This window comes from Lissotriton vulgaris, chromosome 6 (genome assembly GCF_964263255.1).
Source record: "Lissotriton vulgaris chromosome 6, aLisVul1.2, whole genome shotgun sequence".
Lineage (NCBI taxonomy): Eukaryota > Metazoa > Chordata > Amphibia > Caudata > Salamandridae > Lissotriton > Lissotriton vulgaris.
Window position 1 is genome coordinate 556,942,262 of NC_141694.1, and position 22,487 is coordinate 556,964,748.

The window sequence follows — 22,487 nt, forward strand, 5'->3', positions numbered from 1 at the left end:
GGTGGACAGCGACAGCAGGGAACAGGAGCGCAGGCAAAGAAACAGAATAATCAGACCAGAGAAGAGGAAGAAAGACCGAGACCGAGAATGGATATCGCAACACTGAAAAGGACAACCAGGTGTCATCAGTGTAACGAGGTGGGACATTGGAGACGCGAGTGTCCTTACAATATTGAGACAGGGGAATTAGAACAGGAGGAGGAAGAGGTACAGAACAACGTGGTTAAGGGAGCAACAGTCCCGAAGGGAAAGTTTATCAAAGGGGGGACTCAGACTCCTCGAGCCCCGTTTCCTCAACCGCCTCGAATTGCGAATGGAGGGAAAACCTATAGACAAATGCCATTATTCGTAGGAGGAGAAGAATGCTACTACGTTGATCCTCTTACAGGGCAACGAGTGAATAGGGAAGAAGATTGCACTTTAGGAGCAGCCCTGGAAGTAGATCAGAGAGGACCATACGTAGAAGCTGAAGTAGCTGGATGTCCTACAACCTTTTTGGTGGATACGGGAGCCACTCGATCCACGTTGAGATCAGCGGTAGTCCCAGGTCTGCCGATATCAGGAGAAATGATTCAGGTGGTAGGAGTCGCAAACAAGAGGATGACGAATCCTCTGACAGGACCAGTGTCAGTAAAGATAGGGAATTACAGTGACGAACATCAGTTTGTGATCTGTGATTCTAGCCCGGTGTGTTTGTTAGGAAGAGACCTGTTGTGTAAACTGAATTGCACAATACATTGCACACCTGAAGGAGTAGAAGTACAGACCAACGATGAAGATGCCGATTTCAAAGTTGTAAATTCGCAAGAATGTGTGGAATTATATCCTACCCTGACAGTGGAGGAGCTTCCACAAGACTTGAGGGAGAAAGTGTCAGCTGAGGTGTGGGATTTCACTGGAGAAGAAATAGGCTTGATCAAAGGAGTAGAACCAGTAAAGATCTTGGTAAGACTCAATGCTGAGTACCCAAGAACACCACAATACAAGTTGACACCAGAGACGATTGCAGGAATAAAGCCTGTGATCGAATCCATGATTAAACAGGGAATACTGAAGGAGATCGTGGGTAGTCCATGTAACTCACCGATTATGGGTTTACAGAAGCCTAGTGGAAAATACCGAATAGTGCAGGATCTTCGAAAGATTAATAATATTGTTGTCTCATGTTGTCCAGTGGTACCGAATCCATCAGTGATATTATTCCAGATACCGTTCCAAGCTGAATGGTTCACAGTGATAGATTTGTGTCAGGCTTTCTTTTCGATACCTTTAGATGAAGAGAGCCAGTATCTTTTCGCTTTTAAGCTGGAAGATCGCGTTTTAACATGGTGTCGTATCCCTCAGGGGTATACAGAAAGCCCATCGATTTTTAACCAGCTTTTAAAGAGAAATCTTGAAAGTCTAGTACTGCCCAAGAACTCAGTTCTAGTCCAGTACATAGACGACCTCCTAGTTGCGTCAGAGACAGAGGAAGCTTGCAGAGAGGACACCATAACCTTGTTAAATCATTTGGCCGAGAACGGGCACAAGGTGTCACCAAGTAAATTGCAATACTGTATGACTGAAGTGCAATACTTGGGTCACAGGATTGAAAAGGGGAAACGGAAGGTGTCTCCAGACAGAATAGAGGCGATTATGAAAATGAACGCGCCTACAACACAAAGAGAGGTCAGGATGTTTCTAGGCATGGTCGGTTATTGTCGACAGTGGATAGCTAACTTTTCGCTGAAGGCAAAGCCGTTATTACAACTGACGCACAAAGGAGTGAGTGATCCGGTACCATGGGACAAAGACTGTTTGATGGCATTTTTGCAGCTGAGGGAGGACTTATGTCGTGCCCCGGCTTTAGGAATGCCTGACTATACAAAACCATTTTTGCTTTACTGTTGCGAAAGAGAGGGATGCGCTTTAGCAGTTTTAGCTCAGATCCACGGAGATGCGCGTAGGCCAGTGGCGTATTTTTCGGCTACATTAGATCCAGTAGCCGCAGCGTTGCCCGGATGTCTCAAATCCGTAGCTGCAACGGGTGTCAGCATCGAGAGATCAGAAAGCGTGGTGATGGGACATCAGTTAGTGGTGTACGTACCGCATTCTGTGGAATTGTTAATGACCAGGACTAAGACTCAGCATCTGACGAATAGCAGGCTCACACGCTACGAGCAAGTCATACTGGCTGCCGAGAATGTGACCCTAAAAAGATGCTCTGTCTTGAATCCTGCAACTTTGATGCCACTTCCGAATGAAGTGGAAGATGAAAATTGTACAGATCATGACTGCCTCGATGTGACTGAACTATGCACCAAACCGAGACCCGATATCGTAGATGAGCCATTGACTGACCCTGATGAAATTTTCTTTGTTGATGGTTCATGCGTAAGAGACGATATCGGTCAGCTGAGAGCAGCTTATGCAGTTTGCACGATTACCAGAGTTATAGAAGCCGCTTGCCTGGAAGGAGTACACTCCACACAGGTAGCTGAAATTGTTGCTTTGACTCGTGCTTGCTTAGCAGGCGACAAACTTCGAGTCACCATATACACCGATAGCCAGTATGGTTTCGGGGTAGTTCACGATTATGGGCAGTTATGGTCTCAAAGAGGTTACATGACCTCCTCGGGTTCTCCCATTAGGAATGGAGAATTCGTGAGATTACTGTTAGAAGCATTGCAAGGTCCGTCAGCCATAGCTGTTGTCAAGTGTGCCGCGCACACTAAAAATGTAGACTTTGTGTCGCAGGGCAATCGCTATGCTGATGAAGTAGCGCGTTATTGCGCAGAACAAGGATATTCTCACACTAATGTGAAAGTGGGGGGAGTACAGGAAAGAACTGAATTGACCATGTTGTTAGACACGGTAGATACGTGGGATGAGTTAAGGAGTGTCCAAGAGAATGCACCAAATGATGAGAAAAAGGGCTGGGAAACAGCGGGTTGTGAGAAAAGCGAAATGAATTTTTGGGTTTCTGCCGATGGGAGAGCAGTTTTACCAAATGAGCTTGTTAGTCCAATGGCAAGGAAATTGCATGGATCAGCACATATAGGAAGAGATGCAATGGTGAGAGTATTCAGACAAACTTGGTTTAATCCTAAGTTTAGAGTAGCGGCAGAAGCAGTATGTCAGCGATGCGCGATTTGTCAGCAACTAAACGTGGGAAAGAGAACACCAGTTACATTGAGTCACATAGGAAGGTCTGGGGGGCCTTTCAATAGAATGCAGCTTGATTTTATAGAAATGCCTCCATGTAACAGACTCAGATACGTTTTAGTGATTGTCTGCATATTTTCTAGATGGGTTGAGGCTTACCCTACACGTAGATGCGATACACTTACAGTAGCGAAACTGTTACTTAGAGAGTTAATACCGAGGTTTGGGGTGCCATCCTCTTTGGAATCAGACAGAGGAACTCATTTCAACAGCGAAATAGTGAAGATGTTGTGCTCAGCGTTGAATATTGATCAGAAGTTACACTGCAGCTATCGACCCGAAGCTTCAGGGATTGTAGAACAAATCAACAGTACAATCAAGTCCAGACTGGCTAAAGTTTGTTCATCGACATCCCTGAGTTGGCCAGACGCACTTCCAGTGGTTCTTATGAGCATACGTAGCACACCTGATAGGAAAACAGGCCTCTCTCCACATGAAGTGCTAATGGGGAGAGCTATGAGATTGCCATCGGTTCCAACTGCAGCGCTAGTGAACATCACAGACGACTTGATTTTGGACTACTGCAAGGGACTATCTGATGCCATTAATTCTGTGTCCCTCCAGGTCCAGGCTGCAGAGGTTCCATCAGCACAAGACTTGTGCCATGACCTGAGTCCTGGAGACTGGGTCCTGGTGAAAAAGCATGTCAGGAAGAACTGCTTAGACGTGCGCTGGAGAGGACCGTTTCAAGTCATACTTGTCACGAACACCGCGGTGAAGTGTGGAGGTCTGCCAAACTGGATACATGCCTCACACACTCGAAGAGTGCCAACACCTCTAGAAGAAACAGCTCCTCTCTCGGATGAGAATCCGGCGGAAAGCGGAGAAGCCATAGAGGGGGAAAGCCAAGCTGTGGAGGTGATCGAAGAGACTGAACCCGTGTTGGAACAAGTCGACGAAGGTCAAGACACTAGCGAGACCGAAGTCGCCTCAGGAGAAGAGAGTAACTGGGAAACTGAATCGGATACTGAACAAACTGAGAGTGACCAAGAGACTGGTCCAAGAACAAGGAGCAGAAGAACAAGGAGTGAAGAAGCCAGTTGGCCGGAGAGAAAGAAAAGGCCAAGCTCGGAAGAAAAGCAAGAAAGAACTCTTGTCCCGATCGCTGAAGAATCGGATCAGGAGGAAGAAACGACAGACTCAGGAACTGAGAGTCCACGAAGATCGGGAAGGGTACGTGTGCCCTGTAGAAGGTACGCCACCCCAGAGTGGACTTATCTAGCAGATGTCTTGGGGACAGAAATCTGGGAGAGTGAAGAGTGTGAAAGTAATCGATCTCGATCCATTTGTGGCAGTGGAGATATGGATGTTGACGCCTGGACTCGAGACTGAGGGGTTACTGACTTTCACACTTCCCATACCCCCATACTTGAGTCGGATTAAGGATTTAGTGTTGAACAGATTACAATTTCCAACATTTGGTCATCAAATATCAGAGGAAGAAGACAAGGTCATTCGTTTTGAATTATTGGAACTAGTTGCAAGAGCTGCAGGTACGAGAATAATTGTTGATGCATAAAGACTTTTTTGTATATAAGCTATAAAGAAGAAGATAACCTAGCGCCGAGTGGAAAGAAGAATAAAATTAGGGTTTACATTTAAAGGACGGAGAAGGGTTAGGGTTGTCTGTTGTTAAAAATAAAGAGACACTGTTGCGAAAAAGAGACCGTTTTGTTGATAAAAAGAACTTTACAACCGAGAAGAAAACAAGGCAAGCTAAGGACTGAACCGATAAACTTTTCGCAAGGGAAGGAGTCACGCTGTTTTGACAACATGGAGAATGGAAACCCAAACAGAAAAGCTAGATGTATAGTAGGTACACTTATAGCGGTAGTGATATCTCTCATAATTACAGTAGTGACAATATCATACATAGTAGGACATGAAAACGATATAGAAATAGCAAATGTAAAATTTGTAACGACTTTGAAACCTGCTCTTGTGGGAAAGAAGGAGGAGAGCAATGTTATACGTGAAAAGGCGTTACTAGCAGATGAAACTCGTAGGTTACACGTAGACGAGTCACAGGGAAATTTTAGGTCAAACGCATATGCAAAACTATTATACGAGTATATTGATGCCATGGAGGCCAAAGATTGCTACGTTTGTATGCAATTGCCGGCTTCTGTAGATGAGGGCATTCGATATCATCATCTCCCATTGACTTATGGGATAACATGTAGCTTACTGCTTAGTATATTTTATGGTAGAGAAGGATTTGAGTACTACTTTTCGAATTATGATTCGGTACTGCCAGAAGTTCCGAATTATAAGCAAATGAATAAGTGGGACTATTACAAAAAGGAGGATAGACTAGCCAAATTTTTTCTTCCTTGGGATACGTTAGATACATCATATGCACGCAGAAATAATCTGACTTGCAAAGTGTCAGAGGTAGAAAAGAAGTTTATAGGACAAGTAGATGACCGATACAGAAGGCAGAAAATTTTAAAAATGTCAGGACAATGGAAAACTGATTGGACCGAAGAAGAGAAGGCACATAAAAAGAAAGGAAGCAATGGTCCAATAGCACTGGATAGAACGCAGAAAGGGAAGTTATGTTTAACTCGAAGCAAGACATATTATGAGAGTGAATTCGTAGGTGAAGTGAATTGCGAACATGCTTTCCGACTAGAGTACTACACGAAAGATTTTATGAAGGGGATGCAGGCTATTCCTAATGTATATTTTGTATGTGGGAGAAGTGCCTATGTAAAACTGCCTGACAATTGGTATGGTTCGTGTTACTTGGCAATTGTCTTCCCCAAAATATATCATGCAAAGGATTTAGCGATAATAGAAAGAAAGGCTTCGACAAGAATGAAAAGGGAAGTAGGAGATGCAGAAGTAGTAGGAGACGTATTTGGAGCGATGTTTCCTATGTTAGGTTTAATACTTAACGATGTTAAGATCAGGAGATTAGCTACAGTCGTAGATAGATTATCTGCAAGTACTGCAAGATCATTAATGCTAATAGAAGGTGAGATGCAATCTATTAGAGCAATGGTTCTTCAGAATCGACTTGCTCTTGATGTGATATTAGCAAAAGAAGGCGGAGTTTGTAAATCTTTGAAGGTTCAGGAATGTTGTACTTATATTCCTGATAATTCAAAACCACTTGAGAAGGTCATAAGAAACATTACACAGATTCATCAAGAAATCGAAGATTTGACAAAAACAAATGTTTGGGAAAAAGTAGGTAATGGAGTAGGAAAAGTTGGGAGTTGGTTTGCTAACCTTGGCAAAAGTATTATATGGTATATATTAAAACCTGTATTAATAGTATTAATTTGTATAATCACATTGTTAGGATTAGTAAAACTATATAAATGGTATAGGACGAACCGGTTACAAAGATCGATGAGAGAACAAGAAAGGAGATTAGCTGCTTTACAAGATCAACAGTATAAAAGTTTAAGAGCACTTGAAATGATGAAAAGAGGGAATGATGTAACTAGCTCTGTTTAAAGGTATTATTCAAATTGCATTTAGTGATGACTCCTAAAAGTCATCAAAGGGGGGAACTGAGAGAGCGCAATTTGAATAGAATATATATCGTAGTCATATTTAGACGCATCTATTGTAAACGTAGGAATGAGACGTATATCGTAACATGAAGTTGACGACTATGGCGTAAAAGTTAACAGACGTGACCAAAGTAATATAGGAAATGTATAACTGTATTCACTTTAGAATGTATTAGATTTAGAAGGCCTGTATACTTAATGGGTAAATGTAGAAATGTGTAGAAATGCTTACGAACAGAAGAACGTGCAAAGTGAAATTCATGTACGTGTGTAACATTAAATGCAGAAACGGCAAGAGAAATGTAATGTGAAGAAACGTGCAGAGAGCATACATAACGAAGTAACCAATGAGAATATAAAGTTGTATTCCACGTACTTTATATTCTATGTAAAGTATATTCTATGTATTAAGGTTTATATTCTACGAAATTGTATTTTAGCTAAGATCTATTCACATATGAACGAAGTATTTGGTAAATGCGGTTATATATAAATGTATGCTAAAGGTTATACTGTGTAGAAGAAGTTTGTAGGAATGCTAGAAGAGTTTAGGTCATTTGTGATTATAACCTGACTAACCGAGGGTTCGCAGGAGCATAGTCCAATGTATGTAATTTAGTGGGCTCACAGGAGTCGTGAACAGTCTTTACATGAAGGTGCGAGCCGAAGAGTCTAGCATTTGTTAGATTTAAGGTGACAAATGTCGAACGAAGTTTATTGCCTAAACATGAGAGGAGGCGATTGGAATTTGAGCTTTGTTTTGAATGACCATTCACAGGATCTCGTAAGGTCAGAGAAAGAGTTGTAATGTTAAGGTCTTGTTTAAGGTTATCTGACTTTGGATGAAAGTGTCAATTAAAAGTCGCCAACGAGAAGATGAAGATGACATCTAAGGAGAAGGGTCAACCTAACGGACGACGCGAGGAGATGAAGCAATGGAAAGAGCCAGAAACTGACATCATCGGGGAAAGTCCGTGGTGGGCGTCAAGGGGCGTTCCACCCACACTGTGATTGTGTATTTTAGGGACAGCACGACGGGGAGAAGGTAGCAATTGAAGATTAGGAACAGCGAGGTGAATTGCTCAGAGCGAAGGCAAGGGTAGATGCCTTGAGCAGATGCGCTGAGAGAGATCAGAGCGCAAGGGAGCAGTAGGCCGAGGACCCTTAGAAGAGCGGATGGGTAGGCAGAGAGGGTACTGCTTCTTAAACTTAAGTTACCTTTAGAGGTTAAGAGAGTTTGAACTTCTTTGGAAGTCAAACTGCTGACACCTTTTTAGGGAAGAAACTTGCGAAGTAGGGATGTCACCTAGTATAGAGTAGGGACAGATTTAACTTGATTATTTTCTCTTTCTGTAGATGACGCAAAGAAACCACTTCACATCGAAGCTTTAAATTGAGGATTAAGGAACTGATTTTGTATTCTTTGTATACCTTGAGATTTATCCTGAGAGGATTGTAATTTGCATTCAAATTTGATTTTATATAAAAACCTTAAAACTTTATCAGTTGTAAGTGGTTCTTCAGAGTGGCGTCATTTAATGGGGATGACTAAACCTGTGTGGGGGTGGTCTTTTACTCAATGACAGATACGAGCGGTCCAAAAATTACGAATGAGATAAACTATTAAATTGATTATAAATTGATACCAAAATCTCATTCCCCGCAGTGGTGTCATCACTCCATTGGTGAAACGTGAACTGATTCAGAAATACAGAATGTTTAATACTTTACTGGGAATTTGTTCCGATATACGACGTAGTACATGGATTGGACAGTCCTCCTCGTCCTGATTTCCGACTTCTGTTAATTAGTAGTTTCATTTTTTTCGTAGATATATAACGGCGACTAAACACTTATCTGCATGCTGTGCATAATATCCGCTCAAGTTAGACCCTTTATGCATAGCAGTGCGGAACACTTCGAGGTATTTTGCATGTGGTTACACCTGTGTTATTTTCAATAAAAAAAGCATTTTGGCATACGCGGAAAAGAGCAGAAATGTAACCGAATGAAAAGCTACTTATGATGCGGTAGATGGCGCTCTCTGTATGCTATGCAGTTAGGTAGTGTCGTATCCTGTCCTCATAGTAGTAGGAGGACCGTTAGTGTTTTCCTAGATCAGAGTTCGCGTGGAGCAGCACAGGACACGCGACAGCAGCTCAAAGAACAGTAACTACAGGGGCAGGCGGAAAACAGACAGGTAAGAACATAAAATACCTCAACTGCAGATAGCGATCATAGTGAAGGATGGCGGAGAGGACCAGGGAGACCTGCTCAAAAAAGTAAAGCCCTATTTGAAGTTTACACTTGCAGATTTTTTCACTGAACTGTCTTTTATTCGAATACTCCGTATCTTCGTTTCTGTTCCTTTCTCCGCGATTTTTAATGTATTTTGTTTATTGCTAAGAGAGGTTGGGGCAGAGCGTTTGGAGGGGGGAGGTGAGCTCATGCTAGTAATCGGATCCCTCACCTGAGAAGGGCGGGAGCCGGGAGGGGAGCATTCTTTGCTGCCAGCTGCTGGCGGAAGGGGAGGATGTGTCTGTGAACATGAAAGCCAGCATTAGGTGTGCACGGCAAATTTGCAGCGCAATCTCTTTACCCTTTTCATCTTTTTGTTTAGGGTGTGCCTTCGATCGCGTGGAAACCTTAAGATACCACTTTGAAGAAAGGATCAAAGAAATGGAGCCTTCAAAAGAATGAAATAAGTTGTGTACCCAGACAACAGCGTAAATAAGTGAAGCGAAAAAGACGAGCAAGGCAGAGGAGTTCCGTCTGCAGTCCGAGACGCCTCCAACTTTCTTGTTGCTCTGTGCTGCGACCACCGCTGCTATTGAGGTCAGAGTGTGCAAGTTTCAGGCTCGTGGCTCCATATATTTCCATCGCCCCTGCCCTAAAGAGTCTGTGCCCTGCTAGCTGCAGCTCGGTGCTTCAGCACAGCCCGCGGACTGGGGACTAGGTCTGCGGGGGCGATGTTCGGGCTGGATTTGTTGACTCGCCTCGGAGGCCGCAAGAGCCGGCGGCGGGTGCCGGTGTGGCCGCTGCAAGGCGATGGCACCGTGGTCATGAAGCCGGTCTCGGTGCTGGTCCTCGTGCAGGTGCTGGGCTCAGTCTCTTCGCAGCCAGAGCAGCACTGCCCACCCCCTTGCGAGTGCTCCGAGTCGGACAAGACGGTCAAGTGCGTGAACCGCAGCCTCTCCGAGGTGCCCCGGGACCTCCCGGCCTACGTGCGCACCCTGCTTGTGACCGGCAACAACATCACCAGGCTGAGCCGGGACACGGCGCCCCTCGCCGCCCTCACCGACCTCGCCACCCTGGACCTGAGTGGCAACTGCTTGCAAGAAGTGGAGCCGGGCTCGCTCGCCGACCTGCCCGGCCTTCGGCGCCTGGACCTCAGCGACAACCGGATCTCCCGCTTCAGCAACCTGTCCTTCGGCGCCGGGAGCCCCCTGGCTGCGCTGCAGCTCAACCGCGCGGTGTACAACGAGTCGGTGCTGACATCCGTGCTGCGCAGCGGGGCCCTCAGCTCCCTCAGCAGCCTGGAGCTGTCCGGGAACCGATTCCTCTACCTGCCCTTGGGCCTCTTCGCCGCATTGCCTAACCTGGTGCACCTAAGCCTGCGGGACAACTACCTGGTGGGGTTACCGGCGGGGCTCTTCGCCAACCTGACGCAGCTCCGGACGCTGGACCTCAGCGACAACTCACTCAGGCGGCTACGCAACGGCACCCTGGCGGAACTCCCGAGGGGGGTGCAGCTCAACCTGTCGAGCAACGCCTGGCGCTGCGACTGCGAGCTCGAGGAGTTCGTAAGCTGGCTCAAGGAGACCCCCATGGTGCAGGGCAAAGAGCAGCTCTTGTGCACCGACCCCCAAGACATGCGCAACGTTTCGCTCGTCGGCATCAACATTTCGGACCTAAAATGCTCCGACTCCGACGACTTGAGCAGTTTGCAGACTTCATACGTCTTCCTGGGAATAGTCCTAGCTTTGATAGGATTGATTTTCCTGCTGGTATTGTACCTGAACAGAAAAGGGATCAAAAAGTGGATATACAATATCAGGGATGCGTGCAGGGATCACATGGAGGGCTATCACTACAGGTACGAAATCAACGCCGACCCCAGACTGACAAACCTCAGTTCCAGCCTGGATGTCTGAAGGGAGAAACTTTTTTCTAAGAACCAGCACGATAGCTATGCATGATGATAATGTAGGCTGAGCTTTTCCCGGTGCTCTTCCACACTGGGAAAGAGACGCTTCCTTGTACCTCCAGCGATCTTTACCTTCTTGTGGTATAAAGGGAACTGCGCCCTCTCCCCCTTGCTAAGACATGAACTGACTGGACGTTGCATGTTGCCAGGATTGTACATACAAATCCGAGCTGCTCTCGCTTTTCTATCATAAGGTGACGTTTGATTAGGGAAGGGTAAACTTTCAGAGTTTGAAATTTGTTCTCTGTCCTCGCTCTGCTGCCATATCCATGTGTAATCACCATGCCGATATTGAGACAGGTTAAAGATGCCCTCCTGGTCTTTATTTGATTAAGAAAATACGCACAAGCACAACATACCATTTGTTTCTCTTGCACACTACCATTATTGTTATACCCTTGTGAACAAAGAAATAGCAAATAAATCCACGTATAATGCATTAGTTCATAGCAACGTGTCTAGTAGCATGCATGCATGCTTAATGTCCTTATTTTTAAACATTTGAGAACCTTTGACAGCTCAGCAGATCTTCTCTTGATATTTCAGCACCCAAGACAGATGTATATGAGTGCACATAAAGCCTGTAAAAGTGATAGTGGGAAGTGTTAACATTCATACACTCTGATGCATAAAAGCACACTATGCACACTCTGAGCCCCAGACCATTGATCTGGAAAGTGGACGAAATGCCTTTATTCTGCGTACCATTCACTGGCTAACAAGCACATATGCAAGTGTATATCACAGTGATGATACAAAGAGAGACTGTTAAATATAATGGCATAGTCAGAGTATGTAAACAAAGTGGAAACATTCCGTCCCATGAAGTGATAGTGCACATGAAGAACAAATCTAAAGTCAATACCAACTGTGTTGTGTGCCTTATTATTGAGCATCAGCTGTGAAGGTCCCCGTGATACTAGACGGATTAAGGCAGCGTTCATAAATGGAATGCTTGTTAAACATTATTCGCAGTTTCAGTGGAAAATTTGAGCTTGGTCCAGAGGTTGTATCACCTGGAAGTAAAAGAAAGCAATACACTTTAATTCTGATTATGAGGTGACTCGTAACCTGTCCATATGCTTTGCCAGTTACATCAATAAATAAGGTTAGAGATGGGGAAAAAAGCCATGTTTTCTATTCTCCAAACCTTTCCTCCATTCGAAAGTTGTAATTATACTCTTATTTGAATTACTTTTCTTTTTTTGAAGACCAGCAATAACTCGAGCTTTATATTTACAATGAATCTAAGAAAGAGATAATGACAGTGTCAATTTTTTCTTGTTGATGCAACCTTTTCCTCTATTGCTGGTGCTTTTTGTTACTCAGCTTTTATTCCAAGATATTATGGTCTTTGACCTCATCTGTACATTTCAACCCACCTATAATTGGCTCCTCCAAAACTTATATTTTCAAAGAGACACTGTTGTAAATGTGCCTTTGACGACAGTGATGTAGACTGTAACCTTAGGTAATGCATGTTTTCATGTATTGACTGTGAAAACTGCAATTCTAAAACTGTACACAAAGTCAGGGAGGGAATCATTATGTATTTCACATATACAGAAGCCACTGGAAATAATCCAACTTTGTTTTATAATGGCTAGACAGTCCGTTTTGTTTTACTGGTAGGGGAATTTGGAGGTGTGGGATTCCGTTTTAAAAATATATATATTTAGTTTGCAACAATCTGTATGTTACAAAATGAAAGTGAGCAAAACTGAAAACCTGCATAACCTTTGTAATATCTTTCTATAATCTACTGTCATGGAAAGGTGTCTTCATTTGGAATTACTGCTTCAATAGGTGTACTATTTCTATGCACAGAAAATGAAGAACATACCAATGTTTGTCAAGGTGGTGGTGTGATGTCTTATGGTTTATACTGCCTATTCTGTAGTTTCATATTTTCTACTTGGCAATGCCTTAGTAACATGGATGAAAGGCAAGTGCAACCGGTCATGACGTGTTATTTGATTATGATACTGCTAATGAAACCACAAGATAAGTGACGTTTTTAGTGGTTGGTAATCCTCATGAATGTAAAGAACAGCATTGTCTGTGACTGCCAGTCCAGAAACGATTTCTATGTGCTTCAGGAAGGGACTGGTACTTTTAATTGAATCAATGACATCTTGTTTGGTTGTCTGCAGTTTGGGACTGAAGACGCACGCTGAACAAATCCATAATTGAATTTGATAACCAAAAAGTAGTTTTCACATTATAAAGCCGTTGCAGCCAGGGCAGGAAATAACAAAAAATCGTTAAACTATTCAGAATGGGAACTACCTCACACTTTGTAACCATTTGCATAACCCATGTACTGATATGCCCATTTCCTTGGTCTTTCTGCGCTCCTTAAATGTCTTTACATGGTGTAACACACGCTGTAAGGCGTTAAGCACTACATTTGATGAATGGGAATGGTCCTAAATGAGTATCCACTGACTGGACCCAGAGATTTTTGCAGCATTAAACACTAAGCAACTTCCAAAGGTAGACAGTTACTTGAGGCTGTTCAATCCGTTGTTTGTTTTTTTTTTGTTGAAATCTGACCCAACTTTCAGATTAAACTAATACCTCTATGTTTTAAAACACTCACTGTACTATTAAAAAGCAACATCAGGTGTAATCAGGTGTTGTTTGATTGCAAATCATTATAGGACATACATATTCTTATCTTTACGTCAGTTTGTAATTGAAGAGGGCTGTTTTATTTGAAAAGTAGTTAACAAGCAAATAAAACAGCACACAGTTTTGTGATATAGACAACATTGTCAACATGATGCAAGACGTCAGTGCATTTCACTCTGATGACCCCCTGTAAAGTAGCTGCCACACTGAGGAAAAAATAGCCTCAATTGAAACCAGGAGATATGTTTTCTAATCTCCCCTTCCTTATTTCAGAAAAATATATATTTCCCACTGCAAACAGCTTCATATGCTGGTGTACTAGACCCCTGACTTATCAGTGTTTGGAGGGGTTCAAAAGGTCACCCACTAAAAGGAAAACATAGTTATTATTACTGTCTTGCGTCTTCAGTTATAAGAATCGAGAACATCCCGGTGTCTGTTTTTGAGACCTACCATGCCACCACCCCTCTACTGAGTCAGTAGTACTGACCCATTTAAGCCGTTATGAACAACAGCAAAGGACTGTGGTTTTTATAGAATGTTCTCTTTATCATTAAAGTAATAGTGTGTGTTTCTGTCTCGAGGACACTGCTCTGAAAGTTGCATAATTTAATCACCTCTGAAAAATGATTTTGCCTTTTCTAATTATGTTAATCCGGCCCTGTTTTGCTTTATTTCGGATCCAATTCTGCTACTTGATTGTATGTCTCACATGCCTCGGTAAACGTTTTCACAATGTTTTTGTTCCTCACACTGATCCAGTATTTTAATAATCTCTTCCTTCGAGTTCTCCCTCAGGTAGATGTGATGTATCAGCCCTTAGGTTGCTTTAATACAATGTTATGACCCCAAAGTATTCATTCCAGCCATGCTCTCTAACTGGAAGTGCAGCTACACGATTTCGCTCTTAAAAATCCGAAATAACTTTCCTGGTAAGGGGTGTAATACTAAGGATTTCGAGGCGTGCAATATTAAGCCTTGATCTCACGGTTGCATGTTTGATTTTTTTTTTAAATATCTGTTGAATGAACTGCCTTATTTCCTTGTCCCAGGTTCTTTGAGTGAACACTCCCTTATGTATACAGCTTTGAGAAGCAGTCCTCGTCTTTTGGGACGCTATCAAATAAGCACACGTCCTCACTAATTATTCTCAGCAGTGATGATGTAAAATATATGGTGTCACATGCTAATACTGGAGATTCGTAATATATTTCAGTAGTTGAGGCATAGCTTGAAATTAACTCTAATGACATTGAAGATTGTTGCCGCTGTTGGACAAAACATTTTCAGAAGTATGTGAGCACCACTTTACAGGACAATTTTGTGTTGCTTCCTCATGAGATTGGATATTGACAATATTGCCCAACACATTTGATGGTTGTGCGAACAATATAGCACAGCTGCCTTGGTTTTGGCCTAATGTATAATATATATATATATATATATATATATATATATATATATATATATATATATATATATATATATATATATATATATATATATATCGTTGTACAAAACACTAATTTATCTTTTTGTTGTTGAAGAAATGTATGTCTTTGTCTTTGGTCCTCTCTTTATACAACTCTTATTTCCATGTCACTTTTTACTTTCTGCACAGTTGCTACGTTCTTGGCCAGGTTTGCTGAGGTTTGTCCTAATTTATTTCATGTAACAATGTAAATCGTGGAGGAAGAGTTTCGGGAACGTCCCTTAAATTCTGATTTTTAAAATAATTGAAATAACCCGATTGCTTTACAATGAAAGACTTTCACCCACCAAACAGCTTATGTATACAAAGAACACAGCAGGACCTCACAGACATGTTACTGATGGAATGTTTCGTTTTCTTGTACAAGAACCTGAATGCAATATTGACCCAGTATTGCTCAAGATGCATTTTTGAAATTATGATCTGTGTAACATAAGAAGAATGTACTTTATACTTCATGTTGTACAGTTGGTCTCTTCCTATCTGCTGATCCAATTTCTGAGTTTTTTTGTACAGAGTAAACAGCACAGTAGTAATGTCAGTAGTACAATATATAAAATAGCTAATGGCTAGCATGATTGCACTGAATAAGTACTACTGCATGTCATAATCTTTATAATACTGCCTGCCATAATACAGTCTAATACATCGTGTTTGTACTTAGTTGAATCTGAATATACGCCAGCCACCTCCACTGCCATAAACATTATGTTCACGTAGAGATTAAAGTATAAACTATTGTTACAAGTACAGCTGTATTTCATTTCAGAAATTCTTCTGGCCTGCATGCTCCAAGGTTTTGTACAGCGGCGTGAACCTAATAGGGAACTGTACTTCCGCACTGAATTGGCAGCTGCGCATTAGCCTTTCCCATAGGCAAATGGGATCTTCTTTGTTTTCATGACTTAGATCTAACTGCAGCTTTTCCCCATAATACAATATACAAGTAAATGAAAAGCGAAGTTAGACATTAGGCATTGAAGGTAAAATTGCTGCCACAACTACAAAGATAAACGCCCCTGCACAACGTGTAAACATTTACTTTTATAATTGGCAATTAATATGATGTCTTCAATGCGTTATATATATACATATGTATTACTTAACCATTAAGGTATTCTACACTTGACGAGTTTACGATGGCGATATAATAAACCCGATGTTTTCAAAGGTCCTGCCAAATCCATTTCAAATACTGGTTCTGTGAGTCTCAGTTTCTGATAAGAGCGTTAAATGTTTTGCCTTGTTGCTTCTTTTACATAGACCTCAATTCACCTAAATGCCAGAGGTAGCGGAAGTGACATCATGCGCTAGTGACCTCCACTAGCACTCACACACACGTGCTTACACATACACGGACATTCACACATATACTCTTTCACACATAAACACACTCTCACCCGCAAGCACGCACACAACATACATTTAAAGCTGCCATGGGACAGTGTATTCCAGCTTATTGTACTATAGTTTTATTAAACTATTAGTGAATAATATCTTTTATTTAGTCACTTTTAGTGTAATAAAAAATTGTCAGAAAATTAAGAGTGTGGAGCCCCAAGTGCCCCTGTGTTCTTGGCACTGAATTTGTCACCTCTGAGGCCACTGGTCGCAAAGGCAGTGCTTGTGGTAGCAAAATGCAAGTCATGGGTCGCAGCTGTGACCCCTGGAGACTCCTAAATGATGTCCATGTTCTTTCACAAGTTACAGCTGAAGCTAGGGAGAAGACATCAGCCTGGCAATGCAAGAACTTTGTTTGAACAACTTCCGATTGCTTCCGAAAAGCAGGGGGCCAGTGCTGCAAGGGCTCTGTCTGTTGCAGGTTTGAGGCACACTTACTGCTTCAGTCATGGAGAGAAAAGGTAACAAACAAGCCAGGGCATTGTTATATATACTATCTGAGAAGATTAGTGTCTGCAAGGATGCCAATACATTTAATTCAAATTTGTGCATTGCTCATGTGTGCATCCCACACGTAATTAATGTAATCGATCAAGAAATATGATGTTACTACTCAGTAGGTTAATGCACTTTCTGCTGGTTTGTGAGTAGTCAAATGAAGTAGTTAATATGTCAAGGTAAATATTTGTATTATCAAATAAAAAGAAACACCTTTCACCTATATTTTTTAATTCAGGTAATATGGAATTTTGCCCCACAAGTTGTGCTTCCTCTTGTCTTTTTAATTTTGTGTTTCTCCTTCATTATTCAATCTCTCATTTAGAGCCTGGCATTATACCCCCTTGAAGATCTATAGAACAGAACCGTGCTCGTTATTGCTCCATCAGCCAAACTTTTTTCAAAATAAAGTGTGCTGCTATAACTGTCACATTTTTACGGTTCTGAACAATCTGGCATCATCAATATTTGCAATACTAGACAGTGCCACGTCACATTTACTACATAGGTGCTTAGTAATTGAACGTGCTTATTTCAATAATTATATATCCTTTTAGTTTTCTTTTACTTAAAGGCTCTGTTCAGTGAGTATTTGTGATGGTAACTAGGGTGCTGCAAGAATGCCTATTCACTGCCACAAAGATTGCACCCGACATTCAGATATCATGTAGGAGGCATGCTTATCTGTCCCTCATAAAAATTGTCTCCAAACACACTAGCATGTTGAACACAAAGTATTGCTGATGGATACACATTGCTATCTCAGTTATACAAAGCTTAATAGAAGCAATGATATACTCAAGCACATTATGGAAAAAAAATGCAACAAGTAGGTGACTTCCATGATTAAATCAATCAGTATTTGCAAAGCGCAGTTTATCACCCATGAGGGTATCCAGGTCCCAAGTTGCTGGGCTCAGTCGAGAAGCCAGGTCTTACATCTCTTTCTGAAGTCCACTAGCGGGGGTGATGTTCGGAAGTGGAGGGGATTTGGCAGTGAGGTAGGAGAAGAAATGGCCTCTGCCGTGGTTATGGCGGATGCACGATGTATGTGCGAGGGACCAGGGAGGTGGATCAGAGGTCTCTGGAAGTTCAGGCAGTGGTTCATGTACGCTGGTTCTTGGTCGTGGAGTGCTTTGCAGGCATGTGTCAGTATCTTGAGTTAGATTCTTTTTTGGATGGTGAGCCATTGGAGGTTCCTGAGGTGAGGTCTGTTTAGGCAGGTTGAGGATAAGTCTGGATGCTGAGTTCTGTATCAACTAGAGTCTTCTCATGAGTTCGGTGGTGGTTCTTGCATACAGTGAGTTGCCGTAGTCCACCCGGCTAGGGATTAGGGCTTGCATAACAGTTTTTCTCCTGCCAATGGAGAGCCATTTGACCTTTCTTCGGAGCATGAGTATAGCATGGAAGCTGGCAGAGAAGACTGCGTTGATCTGTTGTTTCATGGTGAGTTTGCTACAGGATGATGCTGAGGTTGTAGGCGTGGTCTGTTTGTGTGGGACTCGGTCCGAGTTTTTCGGGCCGCAAGGTGTCGTTCCAGGGGTAGGGATTGTTGCCAAAGATCAACACTTCTCTCTTGTCAGTGTTGAGCTTGAGGCAGTTGGCCTTCCTCCAGTGGGTGACATTCTTCATGCAGTTGCGGAAGTTGGTCTTTAGTAGTAGTGGGGTTGCTGAGAGCGAGAGAATGAGCAGGGTATCATCGGTATAGGATATAACGTTGAGATCATGTGTTATGATGTCGGCTAGAGGTGTTATGTATGTGTTGAAGAGGGTGGGGCTGAGGGATGAACCTTGACGGTTGCCCCAGATTGTGCTCTTGGGTTCAGAGGTAAAGAGAGATAGGCAGATTCTCTGCGTTTGTCACGTGAGGAAAAATGCGATCCATCTAAGTGCGTCTCCCTGGAACCCAATCTGGTGCAGTATCTTAATGAGTGTGTGGTGGGATACAGTGTTGAATGCTGCAGAGAGGTCGAGAAGTATCAGAGCCACCAATTCTCCCCTGTTGTGTAGGATGTGGATGTTGTCAGTGGCGGTGATCAGGGCAGTCTCAGTTCTGTGGTTAGTGCGGAAACCGGATAGGGAGGCGTCAACCATGTTGTTTCTCTCCAGGTGTTTTGTGAGCTCCCGGTTGATGGCTTTCTCAAGTACCTTTACAGGTAAAGGGAGCAGCAAGATGGGGTGTTAGGTATTGAGTTCGCTCTAGTTGGAGGAGGGTTTCTTGAGGTCTTAGGTCTTCGTGTTTCCATGTGTCAGGAAAGGTGGCTGTGGGGATGGAAGCTTTGAGGATGGTAGTGAGTTGGTGGCTGACTCACACAGCATTAACCAGAGCAATGGCTATAACGGGTACATTAACAAAACTGAATTAGAAGTAGGTTGCACTAACATTTTAAGTTATTCCTTACTCGTACATGAGGTACAATGGTGGAATTGTATTTTAATCTTTACTTTTAGTGCTGTAAGTATCGAGTTCCATAACCTCTCATGGTCTCTGAATCAATGTCTTCATCAGTAATGGACAATAAATAAGAGAATATAACACAACTTCCATTAAAAGTTCACAGATATTATAATTGAATTCAGAAAATTGACATTTTACGGGCTTTTCTACAACAGATCTGGGCAGTATAAGCTTGAACATGGACAAATCTACTTAAACCTATTCATGTCATGCTATTCCTAAAGACAAAATACCATTATTTTCTTGAGGAGAGGAATCATATCAGTAGACCATTCTTTATTATATCATTTCATGCAAGCTCCGTCTAGAACATCTCTGTTTTGTCCACTTTGTGTGTCTAGATCTTCCTCATAAATACTCTCCCATACAGGTAAGGGTAGGTCCTATATCATGACCGTGATCATGTTTGTACCTATTTCCATTCTTTACTGCTATCCTGATTTCCTTTTGTCTCTCCCATTTTTTAGTCAAGCTTGTGACATCACATGTGCTACATGCATTCTCGCCTGTGAGGGGTATTGTTTACAAAAAAGGGCTTGAAGCCCCCTATTGCTTATCATTTGTTGGCTTCACTGTCACTCTACTTTGCTGCCTCCTAATTGGCCAGTGCATGCCGAGCATCACTTACTTTCCTTTCTGTGGAGCATGGACCACCCACAGATAGATTGAACTTAGTGTCCCTCCACTGTCCATCCACCTCGCACCCTGCGATTCAGGTACTATTTTCTTTATTTTCAAAGCTCTATAAGGTTTTTATTTATTTTAACTATCATATTCCCTTCAGTTGTACTGCCGCTCTCACTCTGTTGCTTGTTTATTCAAGGCACCGTTTCCACTTTAATTTAAATATATCTAGCAAAGTTGACTGGTTTTTGGCTTTCTTAAATCCACATTTGATTTCCTAATGTTTCCGAGTTTGGAGGAAATGGGCCACATACAATGTTCAGGCAACATGTGTGTCTAAAAAGTTTCTTCTCTGCTGCTACTCAAGAGGCAAGTGTGTTTATGTCATTTGCATGTCTCGGGTTAATACAAGGTCAAGCCTGATGTATGAATGACCTTGTTCTGTTTCCACTACGAGTTTCAGAGACCGACCTGAGTTGTGACCGACTCTCCTCTGACGTTGAAAGACAACGGTCTTACAAGTGACTGAATCCCTCCCCCATACACACTTTACCTTGCTTTTCCTGACATGTAACTTCCTGCACCTGGCTTTTCCAGTACATTCCAAAATACCAGGAAATAGAACCCCCGCTCAGGGTTACGGTTTGGACACAGGTGTTCTACTGCAGGAGAATCAGATTTCGTTGTGACACCGGCGTGACACGTGACTGCCTCTAGCAGGGCTCTCAGAAGACTGGCCAGACATGTCACTGAAGGCGCCCTGACTCCACCACCTCTGTCAGATTTGCTCCTGACATGTACATGACTCTGCTGTAGGTGGCTCTATCTGGCTTGCTAGAGCCTGACCTGCCATGCAACTGTTTCCACACCAATCCTACCAGACCACTCCGAGGCAACTGTCTCTCGCCAGACTCTTCAAGGCCTGTCAGGTGTACAAAGACTGCTGTAGCTCTAGGACACCAGCCTGTCAAGTGACGTGACTGTGCCCCAGTCGTGCCAAGCCGTTCAGGAGAAGGAGCCTGTCATGAGACAGACTCTTTCGCAACCTTACTAACCTTTATGAGGCATAAAAACGTCCTGATTTGCAAAGAAGCCAGTATCTATTGGGCTTCGGAATGCTAAAAGAGCAAGGCACATTGTAATGTTTTGTCTTTCTATATATTCTGTTCCGTTTTATTCCATAAATGTATTTTGTCAGGTGAAAGAACCTTTATTGAATAATGCAGCAGTTGAGAGCGCAGAGTTATGTACTTGATGCAAGGACAGCAGGCTGAAGGGGAGAGAGTCTTGCTTTAGGCACCCTGTGTAAGCCTCGGAATTCAAGGGGGTTTGATGTGCAGGTTGACACAGAGCCTTGGGTGCAGTCAGAGGGAGATGCAACCGGTGGCAGCCCTCACCATCCTGTTTCTAAGCTGACTCCAGTTTCCCCAGAAACTCCCACGGCTCGGACCTGTTTAAGTGTCCTGTTAATATATGGAGAGATGATGTATGGTGCTGTGTGTGCAATGATGAGGGGCAATTGATCTTTAAGTGTGGCGTGAGGGGTTCACCCATCTGCCTTTCTGCATTAAAAATTCCCAAAGCAGGTCTTGTAGCAAACCTCAGAGTCAGTGTGTCCTGAGGAGGTCGGTGAATATACATTCTGGTGGAATGCCAGGTGTAATCAAAGCGGGGCAACTGGGGTTAGAGGGTTGTGTAAATCGAAGGCAATTCAACTGCGACCTTCATTCTGCACCCCTCTTCTTTGCCCCTGCCGCATGGAATGGTGGAGTCGAAGCCGGCCTTGATCTCCTAACCCACTGGCAAACTCACCAAAATGTTTTTTCCGCATGGACACCAGCAGATAATCCAGAGAGAACAATTAGCCCGCAGAAGCCTCGCTTTGCCTGTTGTCGAATTAACAGTAAAACACACAAGATGATGGATGGAATGTTGCACTATGGCAAAACATTCACCCCAGTCACAGATCTGGGTTTAATCCATCGTTATTTTGCTCACCAAGCCACCCCAGTTCAGACATGGCCATAGGCAAATCAGTCTTGACCCTGGGCTTCATGAGAACAGTCCAGCCTGAACTGCCAAACCATGTCTTCCCTGGACCGGAATCACGCATCCTAGGACCGGTTTCTGGCTATCAGTCATCTTCAGCCAGTGGCTTAGTGAGCATGGGACCCACGTCTGGGCATACCCTTCCCACATAGGGTGAACAGCAAAACACACAAGATGATGGAAGGAATGTTGCACATTGGTAAAATATTCACCCCCAGTCACAGATCTGGGTTTAATCCATTGTTAATTTGCTCACCAAGCCACCGTCGCTCCGTCCACCATCCCCTTGTGTATCGCTTTGTTCGCCCTAAATTGGCAGGGTATGCTCAGAAGTGAGTCCCTTGCTCACTTGGCCACTGGATTCAAGATAGCCTGGCTGATGAGGATTATGAA

General features: G+C 43.1%; 1 protein-coding gene across 1 annotated transcript; it reads left to right on the forward strand.

Moving 5' to 3' along the window:
• Positions 1-8,851: 8,851 nt before the first annotated feature.
• TPBG (trophoblast glycoprotein) lies at positions 8,852-13,897 on the forward strand. Its single transcript, XM_086926551.1, has 2 exons — positions 8,852-8,931; positions 9,352-13,897. Exon 2 carries the CDS (start codon positions 9,701-9,703, stop codon positions 10,883-10,885), a length of 1,185 nt encoding a protein of 394 aa, XP_086782677.1. The 5' UTR covers positions 8,852-8,931; positions 9,352-9,700; the 3' UTR covers positions 10,886-13,897.
• The last annotated feature ends 8,590 nt before the right edge of the window (positions 13,898-22,487 follow it).